Source organism: Physeter macrocephalus, chromosome 16 (genome assembly GCF_002837175.3).
Source record: "Physeter macrocephalus isolate SW-GA chromosome 16, ASM283717v5, whole genome shotgun sequence".
Lineage (NCBI taxonomy): Eukaryota > Metazoa > Chordata > Mammalia > Artiodactyla > Physeteridae > Physeter > Physeter macrocephalus.
Window position 1 is genome coordinate 62,128,517 of NC_041229.1, and position 22,396 is coordinate 62,150,912.

The window sequence follows — 22,396 nt, forward strand, 5'->3', positions numbered from 1 at the left end:
TACTATCAGTTACAAGTTCTGCGATGTTGGCAGATATTTAGTATTTTCACACTTCGAGTTATCTATAAAATGGAGGCTAAAAAAATATTTATGTCTCACTAACATTCTTTATTCTTAGCTGGGGAGGAAATGAACTTTGGGTTGAAGGAGGAGGGAGAAGGTCTGAAGGACAGCCATCTATACCCTACTGTGATACTGTGATTTATAATAAAATAAATTTTAGTCTTTTTCCACAGTTTCTGGCTCACGGCTCCCAAAACCCTTAGAATTTCCTCATTGATAAGAGCAATGGGAGCATCTTTTGTTCTAATATTTCATCTTTTGTCCTCAGTTTCTGAAATAGCTTCAGAGCCATACAGGTGAAAAGGGTAATCCATAACAAGCCTTTTCAGCCACACCTGAGTTGTTTCTGAGGTGACAGTGGGAAACCCCTTGGGGATGGTGGAGCTGGTTGCCAGGGGAACCAACCAGTTAAAGGGTTGGAACTTTCAGTCACACCTCCTGTAATCAGGGATGAGGGGGTAGGTGTAGAGGTTGAATCAAACACCAATGGCCAGTGATTTAATCAATCATGCCTATATAATGGAGCCTCCATAAAAACCCAAAAGGGAGGGATCTGGAGAACTTCCAGGATGGTAACCAGAATGCATCCACCTGCCAGGCCTCAAACTTCCTGGGGACAGAAGCTCTTGCTGTGAAGGATATAGCCGTATGTATCTCTTCATCTGGCTCTTCATTCGTATTCTTTACTGTCATTTGTAATAAACCAGTAATCTAGTAAGTAAACTACTTTCCTGAGTTCCGTGAGCCACTGTAGCAAATTAACTGAACCTCAGGAAGGGGTCTTGAGGTCCTCGGGTTTATAGCCAGTTGGTCAAACACACAGGTAGTAACTTGGACTTATGACTGGCATCTGATGTGGGGGCAGTCTTGTGGGACTGAGCCTTTAACCTATTGGATCTGATGCTATCTCCAGGTAGATAGTGTCAGAATTGAGTTAAATTTGTGGGACACCAGGTCATTGTCTGAGGCGAATGGAGTTAATTGCTTCATGATGTAGGAAAAAAACACACATCACACCTTGTATCATCAGCACACTTAAGAGTGAAAGAGAAAATTACCAAGGATAACTAGGTTGAAAAGATTTCTCTTTCTAGTCTCCTGCTACGGTTTCTTTAAGGTCATTATTTCCTGTCTGGTCTCCTGGTTTCTCATACTGCATTCTACTCTATATCGTCTACACTGCTTTCAATGTAGTTTTCTTTAAAAACAAAACAAAAACCATATTGAAGTCTCTTTTCCCCCTCCTTCCACCACGAATGATTATATTCAGCCTCATCTTTTGACCCCCCTAAACACAATGTAAACCTTTGACAACATTACTTTCAAACAGAATAATACTCTAAACTTTCAGTTTATCATTTTGTGTGTTTTCTTATGCATATATTGTTCCTTCTAATATTTTTCTTTTCCTTCCTTAGTCTTCATTTCTTTATTTTGTAGATCATCACAGAACCGCTACCAGAAAATAAATATCCTTCTTTAAGAGCAGAGGAAAGGGTGAAAATGAACAGGTTCCTTTATAGCAACAGAGGGAAGAAAGACTATTGTTAGTACTTTTGTCTTTCAGATTTAATTAGTTTTTTAATTCAACAGTCCCCTTTACTGTTTGTCATCACCTCAGAATCTCTTTCACCTAGTACAATGCCTGCCTTATATCAGATGTTCAAGAATATTCTTTGAATGAGAGAGTAAGTGAATGTTACTAGAGCTGGACCAAATTCTTCATATTCAAAAGGCTGCATAATTTGGTTCAGCTTTCCAATATGTCACTCTCCCCTCTCACTAAACAATGTAATTTCTTCCCAATTCCTTGTATGCTCCAAGTGTTTCACCACTGGTCCTTTGTGCAGGTGATCCTCTCTGCCTACTCTGCTCTTCCACTCTCAATAGATCTGGCTGTGGACCATCCTTTAAACATTATCTCCTCCGGGAGGTTGAGCGCCCTATCGTAAGTAGCACCCTCTCCCCTTTTCCTAACAATGCATCAGTGTTTCTTCCTTTCCTACCACTAACAAAAAGATTTCCTTATTTTATTTCTTTTTGTCTGTCTTCCTCACCACAACCTAAGTTCAATAAGGGTGGAAACCACGGCTCTCTGGTTCACTGTTGTCTCATTAACATAAACCCAAGTGTGGTAGAAAGGGGCTTGTTATGAATAACAAGACATTCCTTTCACCTTTATGGCTCTGGAGCTATTTCAGAAACCCATGACAAAAACCAAATATTAAATATTTCCAATTGCTCTCATTGCTTAGGAAATTCCAAGGGTTTTAGGAGCTGTGAGCCAGGAACCATGGACCAAGACAAAAATATATATTTATTATAAATCACAATATCACATCTATTGAACTGTGTATCTAAAAATGCTTAAGGTGGTAAATTCTCTGTTAAGTGTATTTACCACAATTTTAAAAATTAAATTAAGAAAAAAAAGAGAGGGTGCCCAAGCTTCAGACTAACTGGGAAGCTCCCTCCTCACTGTCAAGGAGTTTGTGGCGTGGTATAGAGTCGTGAGATCACTCTGTGTGTCTGGATGGTTGGATCAGAACTCAGTCCCTGAAGATACTGGGGACAGATTCAGGGGCCCAGGCTACAAGCACTGGTGCTGCTTCCAGAGAAATTCCCCTGACCTTCCTAGTAGGAAGGGTGGGGATCTCATTCAATTGATTTAGGGATTTCTACCCTGAGGAGATAGGGACCTTCAAGACGATTCCTCGTGTTCTGCAACTCATCCTTGTCAGAGCATAGCCCTTTGCAGAGATTTTTTTTTTTTTTTTAATTTTTAGAGTGAGGAGTGTGATTCTTTTTTATTTTTCTTGAAATGTCATCTCTATTCCCTGATGGTAATACATTTCTTCATCTTGGAGCTCCTCTGCCCCCTAAGTCTCCATCTAGGGTACCCTGGCCCAGTTACTCTCTTGGAGGATACTGGTGCCAGTGTAGCCAGTGAAAGACTCCATAGGGAATGCCCCCACCTCCCTGCCTGGTTCTAGCTCCTTTGGTGGACCCTTCCTTGTTCACTGGTATTCGTACCTTCATTCATCATTCAAATCTACTACAGTTTGCTGCTGCCAGTAGTGGTACAAGGATTGAAAAATAGTATGAGACATTCTTTTTCATGGGTACATGGGGGACAGCGGGTAAACACACAACATACTCATCTATTTAATGCCTTTTTATAATTTCAGATATTATAATTATTACTTTAAAATATTTCAAAATGAGTGGCCCAGACCACAAGTGTAGAATTTACAAAGACCACGTATGTCAGAACGTCTTCATTGTAGTTGCTCTGTAGTTGGCCAGGCAGAAATTTGGGGACCCCATTTGCAGCTGGCATCTGAAGTGAGAGCAGTTTTGTTGGAACTGAGGCCTTAAGCTGCACAGTCTGTGCTAACTCTAGGTACATAGTGTCAGAAATGAGTTGAGGGCTTCCCTGGTGGCGCAGTGGTTGAGAATCTGCCTGCCAGTGCAGGGGACACGGGTTCGAGCCCTGGTCTGGGAAGATCCCACATGCCGCGGAGCAACTGGGCCCGTGAGCCACAACTACTGAGCCTGCGCGTCTGGAGCCTGTGCTCCGCAACAAGAGAGGCCACGATAGTGAGAGGCCCGCGCACCGCGATGAAGAGTGGCCCGTGCTCACCGCAACTAGAGAAAGCCCTCGCACAGAAATGAAGACCCAACACAGCCAAAAATAATAAATAAGTAAATAATAAAAAAAAAAAAGAAATGAGTTGAATTACAGGACACTCAGTTGGTGTCAGAGAATTGAGGACTGTTGTTGGAAAATGACATACCATCTCTCCCTGATTACCACAATAGATTCCAGGCCAACTACAAATTTGAGAATTCCCACAATCCCCCTCAGGTTCTGTAATTCTCTAGTATGACTCACAGAACTAAGGAAAGTGCTATACTTATAATTATAGTTTATTATAAAGGATACAAATGAACAGCCAGATGAAGAGCAAGTTCAGGGTGGGGAGGAGTGGATTCACAGAGCTTCCATTCCCCTTCCAAGTGCATGATCCTCCTAGCACATTCTGTGTTCACCAACCCAGACGTTCCCTGAACTCTGTTGTTTAGGGTTTTTACATGGGGTTTCATTTCACAGGCAGGATTGATTAAATCATTGGCCATTAGTGATCGAATTCAATCTTCAGCCCCCTTCCCAGAGGTCAGGTTCTAACCCTCTAATCTCATGGTTGGTTCCTCTGGTGACCAGTCCCCATCCTGAAGCTCTCTAGGTGCCCCGTTAGGAGTTACCTCAGGTTCCTCAGGTGTGGTGGAAAGGCTCATTATGGACAGTAAAAGACACTCCTATCACTCAGGAAATTGCAAGCGTTTTAGACAAAGACCAAATAAATGTTTTTTGTTGTACCATAGGCTACCCCCTGGTCTTTGACAATGGATCCCTTATAGCAAAAAGATCATATCTGTCTGACCGTAACAGATACAGCAACATTTGGAGGAGTCAGTGTAGAATAGAAATAGGAGGCTTTTAACTCAATTTCCAAGTACATTTGACTATCAATATCAGTATTATCATTTTAACAACAATGTAAGTGTAAGACCATATTGCATTATGGTAGATATAACTTGGAAAATGAAAGTCAAAAGAGACTGGCACATTCCCAAAGTCCCATTCAGTCCAGTCCATCTTCATATTGTATGAAAGATCTCCCAGGATGAGGCCACCCAAGTTTGCAGGCTTCCATTTGATCTTGGCAGGTTCCAAAAGCAGGAGTGGCCTCTGCACTGTGTAGCTCCATTCTTTCAGGCATATGGTCTCATCGAGCTAAGAGATAATATCCTCTCTTGCTTTGAGCCGCTTTCAGAGTGTTAATGTAATTTTGGGTGTCCCTCTTCATATAACCCATGTATTCATTCCTTTACCCTCCCTCTCTCCATTTATATCCAAACTTTTCCACTTTTGGAAGGAAGTGTGGCACCCGCTATGCTGCTCTAGGTTGCAGACAGCAGTACTCCTGTAGAAAGTACCTCCCATTCATTTAGAGTAGGGTTATGTAGACACAGAACCCATGGCCGTTTTTACCATTAGACAATATAGCTGCATTCACTGTTAATCCCAGTTTTGCCAAAAAGGGTAAAGGGACAATCCACTCCATCAGGTCCTTAGGAATTCTGACATAAAAATTTATAGTTTCTTGCTTGGGTATCATCCCTCCTTCTGGGACTTGTAGTTGCAGCCCTGATCCTGTGACCATTACATAAGGAAAAGAAAGGTGAGGTGAGGTGGGAAGGAAAGAAAAAGTTATGGTCATCAGTCATCTTCCATGTGGGAAGGATTGCACAGTCATACTAGTATCCTCCTCCACCCCATATCCATAAGGGAGAAAAAAAAAAGAGGACTCTATTTAGTGAGGACACTCCCTTAGCCCCACTCATGTTGAGTGTGAGCACACACTCATGAAGGTAAGAGAGCCCCTCATGCCTATATCTACCTGCCTTTTAGACAACTGATGCTTTAATTCCCCATTCCAATTCTCTATCAAACTATTACTCTGAGCAGGATATCCCTGTCCATCTCTTTACACTATGGGGTGTAAAGTATGTACCTTGGTCTGAAGAAATGTCACTTGGTGATCCACATTGGTATAATATTTTCTGTACTCTTCTTTTATAGTACTCTGAGCATTTGCATCTTTCACTGAGTAAGCAAAGTCTACACCAGAGTCAGGATCTATTCTTGTCAAGACCCATTGGATATCAGCATCTGACTCACTTGCCACTTGCTATGTTCATGGTCTTTCCCCCTCCAAGGTATCTGCAACATCCCATCTGCAGGCTCTGTCTTTTTATTTTTTTTTTCTTTTGGCAAACAAAACAGATCTTTGTGGCAGTTTATGCTTCAGAGGTGCAAGAGGAGTATGTGTAGACCGAGTCCATCTCTGTATTGCTGTAGTCCCTCAGTGTCCACTCATTTTATGCACCCAGGTGGCCTCCTCAACCAAGCACACCAGGATATCCATTAGTCAGTTCCAACCACCTTGTGAACCTGCTAGTCAGTTCTTACTACGGGCATCACACTGTCCTACTGTAATGCATCCCTCAAATTCTCATAGTGATTTCAATATAGCCATGCCTCATAGGGGCATCCCTTTATTAGGCCAGTTTTCCATGCCCTTAAGGCCAGGCCATTGGACACCACTGATGAGTCAGTAAAAGCTCAAACATAGGGGCTTTTTATCATCGTTCATTTCTTCTGTCATTGCTAGGAAAACAGAATATAATTCAGCTCACTGAACTGACTGGGTTTTTTTTTCATTATTACATTGGATTCCTACTCAAAAGGAGGATCAAAAAGTCCTGCTGAACTAATTGGTTTTTACCTTCTTCGAACAATATGGTAACCTTCCAAACAGGATGCGGTCCGTTCACCTTGGAACTGCCATCCATAAATGAAGCAGCTCTTTTTTGGTTAGCTGAAAAGCTGTTTACAGAGCACTATCCATAGAATAGACTCTGGAAGTTCCCTCATGTGTTTCCAAAGTCAGTCCTTGGAGAAAAGAGTACACCTGCTTGTGAATCCACTGAGTAACTCTGCATTCCTCTGATAACATATTCCTATATAAACCATTTCCATTTTATTATGGTACTCTACTGGCCACTGCCCTCCCCATTAACATGTTTTTCTGACCTCACCCAAGACATCACTGATACTTCAGGTTTTAAGATTATTATTTATTTTTTATTTACAAAATTTTTAGTTGTGGTTAAATACACATAACATGAAGTTTACCATCTTAACTATTCTTAAATGTGCAGTTCAGTAGTGTTAAGTATATTCACAACAAATATACTTATTTGCAACAAATCCCTAGAACTTTTTCATCTGGCAGAGCTGAAATTCTATACCAATTAAACAGTAGCTCCTCATTTCTCCCTCCCTCCAGCCCCTGTCAACCGCTGCTCCACTTTCTGTTTCTATGAACGTGACTATTCTAGGACACCTTTTATAAGTGAAATCACCATACGGTATTTGTCTATTTTGTGACTGGCTTATTTTAAATAATTAGCATCATGTCCTCCAGGTTCATCCATATTGTAGCAGGTGTCAGCATTTCTTTACCTTTTAAGTCTGAATAATATTACACTGTACATATATACTACGTTTTGTTTATCCACTAATCTGGCAATGGACACTAGTTGCTTCCACCTCTTGGCTATTGTGAATAATGTGGCTATGAACATGGGTATAAAATATCTGAGACCCTGCTTTCAATTCTTTTTTATACATACCTAGAAGTAGATTGCTGGATCATCTGGTAATTCTATTTTTAATTTTTTGGAAAACCACCACCCTGTTTCCCATAGTGGCTGCACCATTTTACATTCCTACCAGTAGGTGCACAAGTGTTCCAGTTTCTGCACATCCTCCCCAACATTTGTTATTTTCTGGTTTTTTCTTTCTTTCTTTTTTTTTTTTTTTGATAGTAACCATACTAATGGGTACGAGGTGAGAAGATTATTTTTTTGTCCTTCAGTCATAGGGACAGTTTCAATTAATGTTCAATAGCAAGCTAGTAATTGCCCCTCAAATGGAAATTCTCTAGTCCAAGTCCCAGTAGTCATTACTGTGGAGTGTTCACAAGCTTTTGCTATAAACCTGTTTACACTCCACATAGGTCTCTGATACAGAGAATTCACTCATACCAGCATTCAAGGTTTCATTCTATACTGTGTGGGCTCAGGCAATCTTTTGTGAAAAGAAATTTTAATTGAAGTATAGTTGATTTACAGTGTTGTGTTAGTTTCAGGTGTACAGCAAAGTAAATCAGATATATATGTATGTCTATATATGTGTGTGTGTATATATATATATTCTTTTTCAGATTCTTTTCTATTACAGGTTATTACAAGATATTGATAGTTCCCTGTGCTGCACAGTGGGTCCTTTATTTTATATATAGTAGTGTGTATCTCTTAATCCCAAACTCCTAGTTTATCCCTCTCCCTTTTCCCCTTTGGTAACCATAAGTTTGTTTTCTGTGTCTGTGAGTCTATTTCTGTTTTATAAATAGTTCCTTTTATCATTTTTTTAGATTCCACATATAAGTGATGTCATATGATATTTGTCTTTCTCTGTCTGACTTACTTCACGTAGTATGATAATCCCTAGGTCCACCCATGTTGCTGCAAATGGCATTTCATTCTTTTTATGGCTGAGTAATATTCCATTTTGTGTGTGTGTGTGTGTGTGTGTGTGTGTGTGTGTGTGTGTGTGTGTGTATGAAGATATGCCACATCCATTCATCTGTCAATGGACATTTAGACTGCTTCCATGTCTTGGCTATTGTAAAGAGTGCTACAATGAACATTGGGGTGCACATATCTTTTTAAATTAGAGTTTTCTCTGGATATATGCCCAGGAGTGGGGTAGCTGGATCATATGGTAACTTTATTTTTAGTTTTTTAAGGAACCTCCATACTGTTTTCCATAGTGGCTGCACCAATTTACATTCCCACCATCAGTGTAGGAGGGTTCCCTTTTCTCCACACCCTCTCCAGCATTTATTATTTGTAGAATTTTGAAGATGGCTATTCTTCTGGTTTGAGGTGGTACCTCATTGTAGTTTTGATTTACATTTCTCTAATAATTAGGGATGTTGAGCATCTTTTCATGTGCCTGTTGGCCATTGTATGTCTGCTTTGGAGAAATGTCCATTTAGGTTTTTTGTCCATTTTTTGATTTGGCTGTTTATTTTTTTTATATTAAGCTGTATGAGCTGTTTGTATATTTTGGAAATTAATTCCTTTCTGGTTGCATCGTTTATGTTCAGGCAATCTTACTTGTTCCCATTTAGCATGTCCTATTAATGCTGCTTAAAGAGCAATTTACGTCTTGTGTTTTACAACAGTAGGTAGGGGAAATATTCCTCAGTCAGATACAATATCCATCCACATAATACTCTTTTACTCAGGTAAAAGAGACAAAGAGACCCAAGCATTTCATGTAAAGCCTGTTTAAACATTCCAATTCTCATCCAAACCTCCACTTAAATTCTATCAACCCTTACATTTCTATATTCTCAATCTAATTGCAGCTCTGGGTACAGATCATCAGTGGGTTTTGATACTTGACAAGGGACATGAGGCTCCCTTGTCAAGGAGTCCCAGACCCTTGGGACTGTTGACCATTTTACCCACTCATAAGACTTTGTGTCCCCAGCAGGTGTCCAGCCAAGGGACATAGCTAGTTGGTATGAAGGTGACTGCAGTGCAGAAGTAGTTAAGTGAATGGATTCTGGATGTATTGTGGGATCTGGGACTGATTATATGGGGAAAGGGCATTGTGGTAACCGGAGGAAAAAGGAATCATTCCCCAACAAGCTCCTATGTCCATCAACAGAAAAATGGAAAAAAAAAATATTTTGGTATAGTCATACAATGACTAAAAAAATCAAAGAAACAGTGCAATTACTGGTGTGTACAATACATGGATGAATCTCAAAAATATACTGAGTGCCATAAGCAAGACACAGAAGAGTTCATTCTATATGATTCCATTTATATAAAGTCAAAGAACAAGCAAAACAAAATTATGGTTGATGTAAGTCAGAAAAGTGGTTACCTCTGAGCGGAAGGTATTATTTTGAAAGGGGCATGAGGGAACAATCGGGGGTGATGGAAATGTTATAGATCTTGATGTGGGTCATCCATGTTTACACGGATGTACACATAAACAAAAATTAATTAAGCAGAAAATTTAAGATTTTATACGTAAACTTGTAAATTTTGTGTTTATAAGTTAGCCCTCAATAAAAACATTAAAGGTAATCATTCAAGGAATAGATATAGAAAACATAACTTCTTCCATATTGTTAGAGGAAAAAGAAAGGAATAAAGTCAAGTCATGTGACCCAGAGATGGCAGGAAAGATGGAAAAAAAGAGGCAAGAAAGGCATGGTTAACAGACAGCACACAATAAGCTGGCAGAAAAAAATCTGAAAAATATTGAGCTACATAAGTGTCAGATAAAACAAATTAAGGTAAAAAAATATTATGAATAATGAGGATCATTACGTAATAAAATCATTCACCAGAAATACATAGCAATTCTCAATCTTCATGCATTTAACAATATAATCTTAAGTTACATGAGGCAAAATGGACATAAAAATAGAGAAATTAATAAATCCACAATTATGGGAATTTAAAACAGTTCTCAACAACTCTATCAAATAAAAAAGTTAGGATAAGGAAGACTTGAACATCGCTATATAAGGGAAGAATTCTACCCCAATATTTAGAGAATATACTTTCTTCTCAAGCATACATGGACTATTAGACACACACACAAGCACACATACACTTAAGGTCATAAAGCAAGTTTCAGCAAATACCAACGTATGGATATCATATAGAGCATGTTAGAAAACAACCAAAAATATCCATATGTTTGAAATTGTAAAAACATACTTCTTTATAATTCATGAGTCAAGAAATTATGAAAATGAGAAAATGTTAGGAACTGAACAACAGTGAAAATAACCATGTATCACAGCTCAGGGCATGCTGTTAACTAGTACATGGAGAGTAAAATTTACACTTAGGTACAACAATCAAAAGAAATGTTTTTTGAAACTCTTAATGCACTAAGTGTCTTACCTAAAAATCTAGAACGAAAATAATACAAATTGTAAATCCAAAGAATTATGGAAAGGAAAAAAGACAATAGCAGCAAATAAAATCAAAACAGAGGATCAGCAAAGAAAAATTGTAGTTCTTTGAAAAGATAAAAAACTTCTGGCAAGACTGGTCACAGAAAAGAGAGAAAGCAAAACAGGACATGGCTATTGAGAAAATAAATTTTCAAATTAAACAAAGATGGATAACTTTTAGAAAAAATTATATCTTACAAAAACCAAGTCAAGAAGAAATTTTTAAAAATCTGAATAGACTGAAAACTGAAAGAAATTTGGGCAAAAATCTCCCCAGCTAGGTATGGGAAAGAAAATTATTGGCTAATACCCTCTATGCCCAGAAATGTAAAATTTCTAAGTAGAGCAAACAAAATTCGTTAATATATTTTAAAATGAATACATCCCAACAGGTTAAGTTTACCTTAGAAATATAATAATGATTTAATAATAAAATTTGTTACTGCAATTCCTCACGTGAACTGATGGGATGCATTTATACTTTAACTTCCATTTATGCATGCTAAAAAAATCGCAAAGCCTTAAAAGAGTACCCATTAAAATCAGAAACATAAAAATGCCTCCTTGCACTACCCTTTTCAAGATTATATGGCTATTGCAATTAAAAAATGTAACAAATAATATATATATACACATTCCCACACAAAGTAAATATTTTTTAAGTGGCTTTAGACATTACTATCTCGGGTGAAGATAGTTCACCAATTTACTTTTCATACTTATTTCCATTCAGAGAATATCATGAGGAACAAATCTGAACTGTGTAATTCGTTAGAATGAACCCCAAATATTTTGTTTTCCTGAGGTGCGCCTTTCTTTCGCGATGAAGCGGTAAAGGTTTTAGTGTCCTATGCTTGCTTAGGTGCTACTTTGGCGAGTGTCCTAGTGCTGTCACATTTGCCTTTATTTTGTCCCTCAGGTGACTTTCTGTTCAATATTTATTTTAAAGGGCAGTATCAATACTACATAACTTTGAGTCCTTTGAAGGTTGAAAAATGCAAGAAAACGGTGCAGGAGGGAAAGATGGCACATCCAAAGAATAACTCCCTCTTCTTCCTATACCACCAAAGAACCCTTCACTTATCAAGTTCTCTTTCCCCCTGGCAAGGCAAAAAATCTTATTCTTAACATATTTTACGTACAAACTGCATTTTAAAACTTTAAAATTGTTATTATTCCATTTTTTTCAACTACTTTTTCTGTTTGAATATGGTTTTGAGTAAAGTGGGTTGGAATGCATTAAAATTCCTCTCATTAAGAGCAATGGGAAAAACTTTTTGTTGTAACCTAACGGCTTTTCATCTTGTAGCCGAGCTTTCAGGAGTGACTTAAAGAATTCAGGCCAAGGATAGGTTACTCAGTCGTAGTTAAACGACTGGAAGAAAGTCACAAAACCGCCAACCTTCCTCGTTGCCGGCGGGACGGCCCTCCCCGCACCACCAACCAATCACAACCAGCAAGAGCCGGCCAGGCTGCGGGAACTGGCACAAACCGGAGCGTTCCGCCTGCGCAGCCGACTTGTGGTTCCGGGGGTTTCCGCGACGACGCACCGCCCAACCGGTAGGCGCCGCCCTCGGCCAGCAGGCTCGGAGGCCAAGACCGGTGCCTCGACTTCGCCGCCCACCGCCACTGACCACCCGACCCGCAGAGATGGTGGAAGTGGATCGCCCGGGGAAGCTCTTCATTGGGGGGCTCAACCTCGAAACCGACGAGAAAATTCTCGAGGCCACGTTTGGCAAGTATGGCTGCATCACCGAGGTGCTCCTGGTGAAAGATCGAGAAACCAGCAAGTCCAGGGGCTTCGCGTTCGTCACCTTCGAAAGCCCGGCAGACGCCAAGGCCGCCGCCAGAGACATGAACGGCAAGTCCCTGGATGGTAAGGCCATCAAGGTGGCCCAGGCCACCAAGCCGGCGTTCGAGAGCGGCCGGCGGGGCCCGCCGCCGTCCCGTAGCCGCCCGAGGGGCCTGCTCGGGGACCACGGCAGCGGCCCCCGGCGCCCCCACTCCCGGGGCGGGCCGGCGGACGACGGCGGCTACGCGGGCGACTTCGACGTGCGGTCCTCCCGGGCCCCGCTGCCTGTGAAGCGCGGGCCGCCGCCGCCGCGCAGGGCTGGCCCGCCCCCGAAGAGGGCCGCGCCGTCGGGCCCGGCTCGGAGCAGAGGCGGGGGAATAAGCGGGCGGCCGCCGGCCGCGCTGGGGCGAGACGGCTATGCCGGCCCGCCGCGCCGGGAGCTGCCGCCCCCGCGCCGGGACCCCTACCTGGGCCCCCGGGAGGAGGGCTACTCGCCCCGAGACGGCTACTCGTCGAGCCGCGACTACTCGAGCGCCCGCGACCCCCGGTATTTTGCCCCCTCGCCCAGAGAGTACACCTACCGCGACTACGGTCACTCCAGTGCCCGGGACTACTGTCCATCGAGAGGCTATGGCGACCGAGACGGCTACGGGGGGCGCGACCGCGACTACCTGGATAACCGAGACCCCTTCGAGAGCTACGGGGACCCGCGCAGCGCCGGCCCTGCACGTGGGCCCCCGCCATCTTACGGCGGCGGCCGCTACATCGAGTACCGCGGCTGCTCGCCCGACGCTTACGGCGGCGGCCGGAGCGAGCGCTATTGGAGGGGCCGCGACCGGGCAGGCAGAGCTGATCGTCGGCTGCCGCCGTCCATGGAGAGGGGGTGCCCGCCCCCGCGCGAGTCCTATGGCGGGTCCGGCCGCAGGGCACCCCTAGGCGGAGGCCGCCTGGGAAGCTTCTCGCAGAGAGGGGGAGACCGGAGCAGATACTAAGCACCAAGAGACTTGGGACCAAAATCCGCATTCAAAGAAGCTGCCGAAAAGCAGAGACTGTTCTATGGTAACTACTCAAGGACTAGGCAAGGAAGAGTTGTTTTTACGTTTTAAGAATTTCCTGTTAACTTTCTCTCCAGAATTTTTTTTTTTTTTGTACTTTTGAGAGGAAAAAGTTGAAACTCGTTTTGATTTCGTTTTGGAATTGTTAACGTTTCTTTCAACAAGTTCATTTAAAAGTATATGACTTGAACCTGCGTACTAGTTTTCTTATATTTCCAAGTAGAAATTCTCCTAAAGTCTTCCTTCCTTCTAAATTCTCCTGATAAATGAGGCCAAAGATCTTTTACAAACATCTTTCTGCCCACCTAAAATGGAAAATTCGGTCATTCTGTCCCGTCCATTCATACCAACTAGATTTTTGGGAGAGTGGGAGGGATTGGTGTGTTTTACTCCTAAGATTTCAAAGTGTCTTTCAAACTGAATCTCAGTGTTAACCGTATTAAAAACCAAACAGCCGACAGCAACAAAAAAACCCACTTAGATCAGTTGTATATGTAATGAAAGAAAGTTCTATTCACTCAGTAAGTCTAAAAAAAACAAATGGAGAATGCTGGCCACATTTTGCCTGTTTTCTTGTTCTTTGGAAATCTGCAGAATCTCCTGTTCCTTTGCTCCCCCAAATACCATTCTTGTGTTGAACTAGGATGGAATACTATTTTAAAAATTTGGCCAACCAGCCACAAAACTGCAAACCGCCCCCTCATAAAATCAATTAATACCATTCCCTTTCACCACCAACAAATTTTAAGAAACAAGTAGAACATATACCAATGGTGGATTTGGGCATCCAGATGGCTTCCATTCCTAACTGCAAGCTACTTGCCCTTGGCTCTAGAGAGTTGGAGAACTGGGTTTCTTCCCCTAGGGGTGGAAAAATCAAAAGTAAGCATCATTAGAGCTCAGAAACTCAGAGGATCCCTGAGAGCTTGGCATTTCAACATCTGAGGATCTCAGCCTTTTATGAGGTCCTCCTGTCCACAGAAGGCAAGGGCATGGGTTGAGTGGTCTATACTCTTATGGTTGGGAGAAGGGCTTGAGCAAAGATCATAGAGGCTTCCTCCAAAGTGGCTCAAGAATATGAGAGTCTCCTTTTTCACCCCAAGCACAAGGTAAGAAACACCTTTTCCATTTAGCTTCTGTGGAATTCCTCTTTATCTGAAAGAAAGGTAATTGTACAGTCAAGGGTCTCTAATGACCAGACAAAGACGGATCGGGTCAAAATATTAGGATCCATGTTCAGTGTTATAATTGCTAGAGAAACAGATGAACACCTGAACAACAACAAAAAGTCCTTAAAGAGATCTGAATGTAACACACTCACATACATGACTCTAAAAACATGATTTTTTGACAAAATAATAAAGTAGGTGAATTACAGGAGAGGCTGCAATAGTGGCCTAGAAGATCAAATGCAAGAAATAGCTCAACAAAAAAAATAAGATCCAGGAGTTAACCTGGCAAAAATGTGTAAGACCTTAATGGAAGAATTGCTAATTTTTGTTAAAGGACATAAAAGAAGCCTAAATAAATGGAGATTCATGTCATGTCATGGTTGGGAAGACTTTATCATAACCGTTCTCAACCTTGCCAAATTAATTTGGAAAATCAGTACAACTTCAAGTGAAATTACATGATTTATTTTTGCCACACAGCACCCCTCCCCTCTTCCCCAATAATATCATATATTTGTGTTGATCAGCGATGGAATACTAAATAAAAGATTTGGCCAATCAACCACAAAACTGAAAAAAGATTAATAGCTCCCATTCACTACCAACAAATTATTAGAAATAGATTTTTTAAAAGACACTAATGGGAGATTCAGCTAATCCTAAAACTTATATGGTAGAATAAAGAGCAAGAAGAGCAAAGTAATTCTGAAAAAAAAAAATTAGAACTTACCCTACCGGATATCAAGACTTATTAGAAAATTATAGTAATTTAAGCTATGTGACTTCAACAGGCAAATATAGACAGATCAATAGACCAAAATAGCCTAGAAACAGGCCAAGCTGTATATGAAAACATGGTATTATGACAGATAGCTTTAAAGCAATGGTGAAAGGATGGACTTTTTAAATGACTATCCCTACAAAAAGAGATTCCCTAATACTATACACAAAAATACATTCTAACTGGTTTGAAGATAAATGTGAAGAGGAAAAAAAATTAAACACTTAGAAGAAAATAAATATATCACACTGAGGTATAGAGTTTCTTTTTAAGATAAAAAGCACGAACCTAGGAGGAAAATGTTGATATAATTTTCCACATTAAGTTTTTTTTGTGATAAAAGACACTGGCAAAGTGAAGTATTAAACCATAGATTGGAACAATTTATTTGCATTGAAATAAGTTCCAGAAGAATACTTAGAAAACAATAAGAAAGAAAAAATACCATGAAAAAAGTGGGCGAAAGAACTCATATCTTTCTGATGTGTAATTGACACAATCACTTTGGAAATAATCTTGGCAATACCTAATAAAGTTGGAGGGAACATACCTTAATGACCCAGAAAATCTGCTTCAAGGAGAGGCACTAGAGAAATTTGCACAAGTACACAAGGAGATATGCACAGGATTGGTCTTTACAGCACTTTTTGAATGTTAAAAAGGTAGAAAGACCCTACTGGAGAGGATCAACTGAGATTTATTCTTCGGTGAAGTTCCATGTAGAAGCTAATGTGAATCAACCAGATCCACATGTATCAACATAGGTAAATATCAAAATATTTGCTGGGTGAAAAAGGCAAATTCTGTAAATATAGATGTTCTAAAAAAGAACATATGATTGGAGTGATACACAAAGGATATTTAGTGTGAGGACTGAGCTTTAGCTGAATTTGTAATGTTTTATCTCTTTAAAAGATGGATTTTAAGCAAAAAGACTGTTACCTTAAATTTCTATGGTCTGCACATTGGCATCTCTCATTGTATAATTTCAAAATACTTTATAATACAAATTTTAATATGAAAAATAGAGCTCAGTAAGCACCAGAATATAATGGCTACTCAAAAAAATGTTAACTATTACTCTGAAACTCTTACCTTGACAGTGATTCTCCCTCCCAGCTTTGTTCCCTCTGGGTGGATGACGCCTTATTCTGTGTGACTCATTTTATAGAACCCTCCTATTCTAGACTGTGCTCATGGCTAGCTCACGATAACCGCAAGGGTAGAACTTTTATATCTGAGAACCAAATCTTAGCTGATAGTACAGTTTTCCCTTTGATATTCTTTTTGAAGTATAATAGCGATGAAAACCTTTTTTCCAGTTAACAGAATTGTTATTTCTAAGGAGTAATCTCATGGCTATTGAAACTACTAATTTTTTTAAAAGTGAGATGCAAACATTTGGAAATAAAGACTTAGCCAGAGGTTAAATGAGCTCAAGAGATCATAGCTTACAAAGGCTGTGGATTTCTCAGGTACATATATAACAGACCCAATATTTCCTCAATGGAAATTAATGTATTAGAGCTATCTTTGTAGGAGAATAAGCAAGAGAGCTAGTCAGTTGAGATCTTGTTTATAATCACTTTCATGAGAGAGAGAGCGAGCGAGCATATCAAGTGTTTTGCAGGACTGACTCCCTGGGTATAATTTAAGGAATGTGCATCTCATAACCAAAACCTTTATGTTCTCTATCTTGAGCTTGTCTCAGCCTATTCCTGAGACCCCTTCTCCACATTCCTTCTGTCCAAAACAGGATTCCAGAAGCATCCAAACTGTCCATGTGGCAACTGACAGCATTGCTGAATATTTCCCCATCAGGTGAGGCCTTAACATCTTCCATCTCTGATTGCAACCTAAATCCTGGGGTTCTCCTAGAGTGTTGGAGGGAGACTTGTTTTCTATAGGTCAATAGCTCCCCTTTTCCCCTTGCCTCAGGACAGGTAAGATGGCAAAGAATTTTCTGCCTGTATTTCTCCAACCTGGGACCTCTCTAACATTTCTCACCCTTAAGATTATGTGGGGTCCATGCCGCCTCCCATTTAACCTTTACCTCAAAGGTTATGTGATTATCCTTCTATTCCTCCAGAGAAGTTTCCTTTTTGGGGCCAGTTACTGTGTCCTCCTCTTTGGGGCATATTCCCAAATGCACCAAGCAGAGTTAGCCTGTGTGGCTTTTGCTGTGCACACATGAAATCCAGTGGTGGTGGAATTCCTTTCAGAATCTCTGTGTTCTCTTTGTGGTGATATTGTTTGTGAAGCTAATTTCTCTCACAGTGTAGCACATCTTAATTCTTTAAAGATGATTCTGAGTCCACATATTTTCTGGGTGACATTGAACATGGGTATCAAGCACAAAAGTAAACTAACTCTAGAGGATAACTACAGAGCAATGATGACCCTGTGGAATGTATTCAACTATCATATTTACAAAATACTCAAGAATAATGAAAAATCTGAGGATGTGTTATGAATTTTTAGGGAAGAAATTAGGAAAAACTAATATAGCTTCTTCATAATGTTTGGAGGCTCCTTGTTAGAGTAGAATGGTAATCTTTTTGTCATATGTATGAGTCCGCATTCTGTTATTTTACGTGGCTTGGGCAATTTAAAAAATTTGACCTTTGGTTTTTTCATATGCAAATGATGATAATCATCTCATAAAAGTGAGAGTTTAAAATAAGATAAGGCATATAAACACACCACACAGTGCCGGGAATGAATGGGGTTCATTAAGTGGTAGTACCACAGTATTCTACGCACAGCAGTAGCACGACTTTCCTTTGGAGTTTATCATTGCCATTGACTGGTAAAATTGCTCGTGTACTAGAAGTCTTCAGAAGAGTTCAACTTGAGAGTTTTATTGTATTTATTCAGGCTGTATTCACTCAACTTGAAATCTAGAAGATGTATTTGACTCTTTACAGCCCTGATTTATATTCTGTAGCCTCTGCCTTCTCAATTTCTTGACAGCTAAGGTGACCAAGAACCTCCATCAGCGGGCTCAGTGTCCCATTCCTAACCAGTTTGAAGTGACATGTTATTATCAAGACCTTGATTCCTTCAGGGAAGGCAGGCAGGCGGGGAAGGGGAATGAAGTAGGTAAAGAGGATTAAGAGGTACAAACCTCTGTTTATAAAATAAATAAGCCACAGGGATGTAACATGCAGCATAAAGAATATGGTCAATAATACTATACTAATGTTGTATGGGGACACATTAAGTTATTAGACTTAATCTTGGTGATCATTTCATAATTTATGCAAATATCAAATCATTATGTAGTACACCTGAAACTAACAATATTATATGTCAAAATATTTCAATTTTTAAAAAGTGAGAGGTTAAAAAAACCTTGATTCCTTCAAATCTAGTAGGATTTAGAATTATTACTCTGGCATAATTGGCTTAGACTTTATCTCATAAATCAGGTATTTAGTACGATGCCTGGATTTTAAAAAGTGTGGCTGTTATTGTTGTTTACAGTTGACACAGAGCCTACAGTTGCACCTAAGGAAGTCCGTGGGTTGCAGTAGAGTATAGTGATTCAGAGTAAGTAGTATGGAATCTGGTAGACCTGAATTCACATCCTATACCCACCATTCACTAACTGTGTGATATTGGCCTGGTTACCTCTGCTTTGTTTGCCTTACCTGTAAAATAGAGATAGGAGTGCTCACCTTATGAGGTTGTTTGTTCACCTCTCTCTTTACTTATTAGATCAAATGTTGAGCCCGTATTTATGCAGTATCCACTATATGTCAATCACTTATAATTTTATGTGAACGAGGCAAACAGCACAGCAGCAAATATACATGGCTGTTGAATTAAGGAAGATTCACAGAAACAGAGCAGAGACAATCGGTGGTTGCCCAGATGCATTCTAGGGGAGTGCACAGAGATCCAGCAGGATTAGACATCAGCTTTGGGAGAGAACTCCTACATTTGGGCTCTGGGGCTTTGGGGTTGCACAATATAGGAGGTACCAGCCCCTCCCCAGGAATAGTTAGGGGTTAGGGTCCAATAGCATTATGTCATGACAGAACCTTCACTTTAACCTCTTGTCACTCATTGCTTATGGTTGGGATTTGAAGAAGTTGAGGTCTTGATAATAAAAATCTATCTACCTTACTTCAGACTGGTTAAGAAGAGGACACTGAGACCCCTGGTGGAGATTTTTAGCCAGCCCAGCTGTCAAGGACTAGAGAAAGCAGAGACAGTAGAATATAAATAAGGACTGCAAAGGTGTTACTGTGACTAACACTTCTTCTAAGGTGTTAGTGGGCTGGGGTGAAAGTCTTGGAACTGAAGCTGTATGACAGCAAACTAGTGGCAGGATTTGCTACATCAGCGTTAATGATTGTGGGAGTTTTAGCTCTTTTCTAACGTCGTAGCTGTAGAGGCAACTGTTGTCCAAGCTCTGCAGCTGACCAGGATTGATTGCCTTAAAAACTGGGCCTTAACAAGTTTCCACTGAACTTGCATAAGGCCAATCCTTTGTGTGAGGCCACTCTGCTGGGGATTACTTCTGGACAAGATGATCCTTATGGCTTAGCTGGCAATGGAGACACTGTGGTGAACAAAAGTAAATATTATTAAGCCTCAAAGGGACTTAATGTTCAAAAGGGAAGATAGACTTTGGTTAAAAAATGTAAAATTTTAACTGCGGTAAGCGTTATGAAAGAGATGCATAGTGCTATAAGATGCTATATTTAATAAAGATTTGGTGTAGTGAAGGACATCAGAGGATGCATCCTTAAGGAAGTGATGATTGAATTAAGCTGTGACAGATGAGTAAAAACTAGATTGCTGTGAAATTTAAATGAGACAATTTATTAAAGCATGTAGGAGATAGTAAGCTTTCAGTAAATAGAGGCTGTGGTTTTCTTATTGTAATTCTTTTTTTAAATTGAAGTATAGTTGATTTACAATGTTGTGTTAATTTCTGCTGTGTGCAAAGTGATTCAATTATACATATGTATATACATTCTTTTTCATATTCTTTTCCACTGTGGTTTATCACAGTATATTGAATATAGTTCGCTGTGCTCTACAGTAGGACCTTGTTGTTTATCCATTCTTTCTATAACAGTTGCATCTACTAATTCAAAACTCCCCCTCCATCCCTTCCCCACCCTCCCTCCCCCTTGGCAACCACAAGTCTGTTCTCTATGTCTGTGAGTCTGTTTCGTAGGTAAGTTCATTTGTGTCATATTTTAGATTCCACATATAAGTGGTATCATATAATATTTGTCTTTCTCTTTCTGACTTACTTCACTTAGCATAATAATCTCTAGGTCCATCCATGTTGCTGCAAATGGCATTCTTTCATTCTTTTTTATGGCTGAGTAATATTCCATTGTATATATGTACCACATCTTCTTTATCTTTTCATCTGTTGATGGACATTTAGATTGCTTCCATGTCTTGGCTGTTGTGAATAGTGCTGCTTTGAACATAGGGGTGCATGTATTTTTTTGAATTACAGTTTTGTCCAGATATATGCCCAGGAAGGGGACTGTAGGATCATATGGTAATTCTATTTTTAGTTTTTTGAGGAACCTCCATACTGTTTTCCGTAGTGGCTGCACCAATTTACATTCCCACCAACAGTGTAGGAGCGTTCCCTTTGCTCCACACCCTTTCCAGCATTTGTTATTCGTAGACATTTTAGTGATGGTCATTCTGACGGGTGTGAGGTGGTACCTCATTCTAGTTTTTGATTTGCATTTCTCTAATAATTATATTGCTGGTTTTTTTGACATCAGGGTAGTTTTTGCTGAAGTTTTAAGCTGTACAGATGAGTGAAGATACACAAGTGAATCACTAACATTAATTTAAGAAGGCATACCTTAAGGTTGATTAACAGGGGAGCAGAAATGAGGAATACCAAAATGTGAATCCACAAATAAGAAAGGCAGGAAATATGAGATCAGTTTAAGCTCAAACAAATAAGAAAAAAATGAACAGGCAAAATGTATGAACTGGGAGATAGGCCTGGATCATCTGGATTAATACCCTGGAATGAACTGCATATGCAACAATACCCCTTTAAAAATCCCAGAATCACCTTCAACACTCACCTTCAACAGAGAAAGTCACTCTTCTTAAAGGTATCAGGGCTATTTAAATCTGAGATGAACCAGATGCTGTCTTTATCCTAAAGGCATTCACAGTCTAATGTGGGTGACAGGTTGTCCTGCATCAAACTACCTAGAATGCGAAAGAGAGAGATAAGTGCTATGAGATAGGTATGGGCAATGTGCTAAGGGAGCAAATGAATTCTGATTAGAGGAAGGCTGTCCAGAGGATGGGAATTTCAGTTTTCCTTGAAACAAAGAAAGTCTTCTTTAGTGTGTGTATGTTACCCACTTTAAATACAGCTAGGTTCATTTGTAGTGAATTTCAGGATTTTCCTCATCTTTGATTTTGTTTCCCCTGCTGATTTACATGTAGTTTATTCTGTTGCCAATTGGAAGCCATTGAAACTTGGGAAAACAGGAGTGGTGATCTGAGCTGCACTTGACTATTATATCCCTGGCATCTCTGAAAGATGGACTGCAGAGAAAGGTTGGAGGCAGAGGGCCATCCTATACATGGTAAGGCTTAATTTTTTTATATTTAAAATTGCCCTAGTGGATTGAGAAGGGGAAAGGTGTTTTCCTAGGGGAGGTGTCTGACTCTGAAGAGAGGTTAACCCATGAAAACAGTCCTCTAGATGGCACCAAAAGCTTAAGGATTGTGGCTTCATGTTTCCTTCCTTATACCTGCCCTAAGCTCCAGGGCCAATGGCTTTATGGCTAGGTGGTGTCTTTCTTCTGGATAAAATGAAAATGAAATAGAGGCAA

The 22,396-nt window shown here is 40.2% G+C and overlaps 1 protein-coding gene across 1 annotated transcript; it reads left to right on the forward strand.

Moving 5' to 3' along the window:
* Window positions 1-12,398: 12,398 nt before the first annotated feature.
* RBMXL2 (RBMX like 2) lies at window positions 12,399-13,532 on the forward strand. The gene has a single exon (XM_024119114.1). The coding sequence runs from the start codon at window positions 12,399-12,401 to the stop codon at window positions 13,530-13,532; it is 1,134 nt and encodes a 377-aa protein (XP_023974882.1).
* Window positions 13,533-22,396: the final 8,864 nt, after the last annotated feature.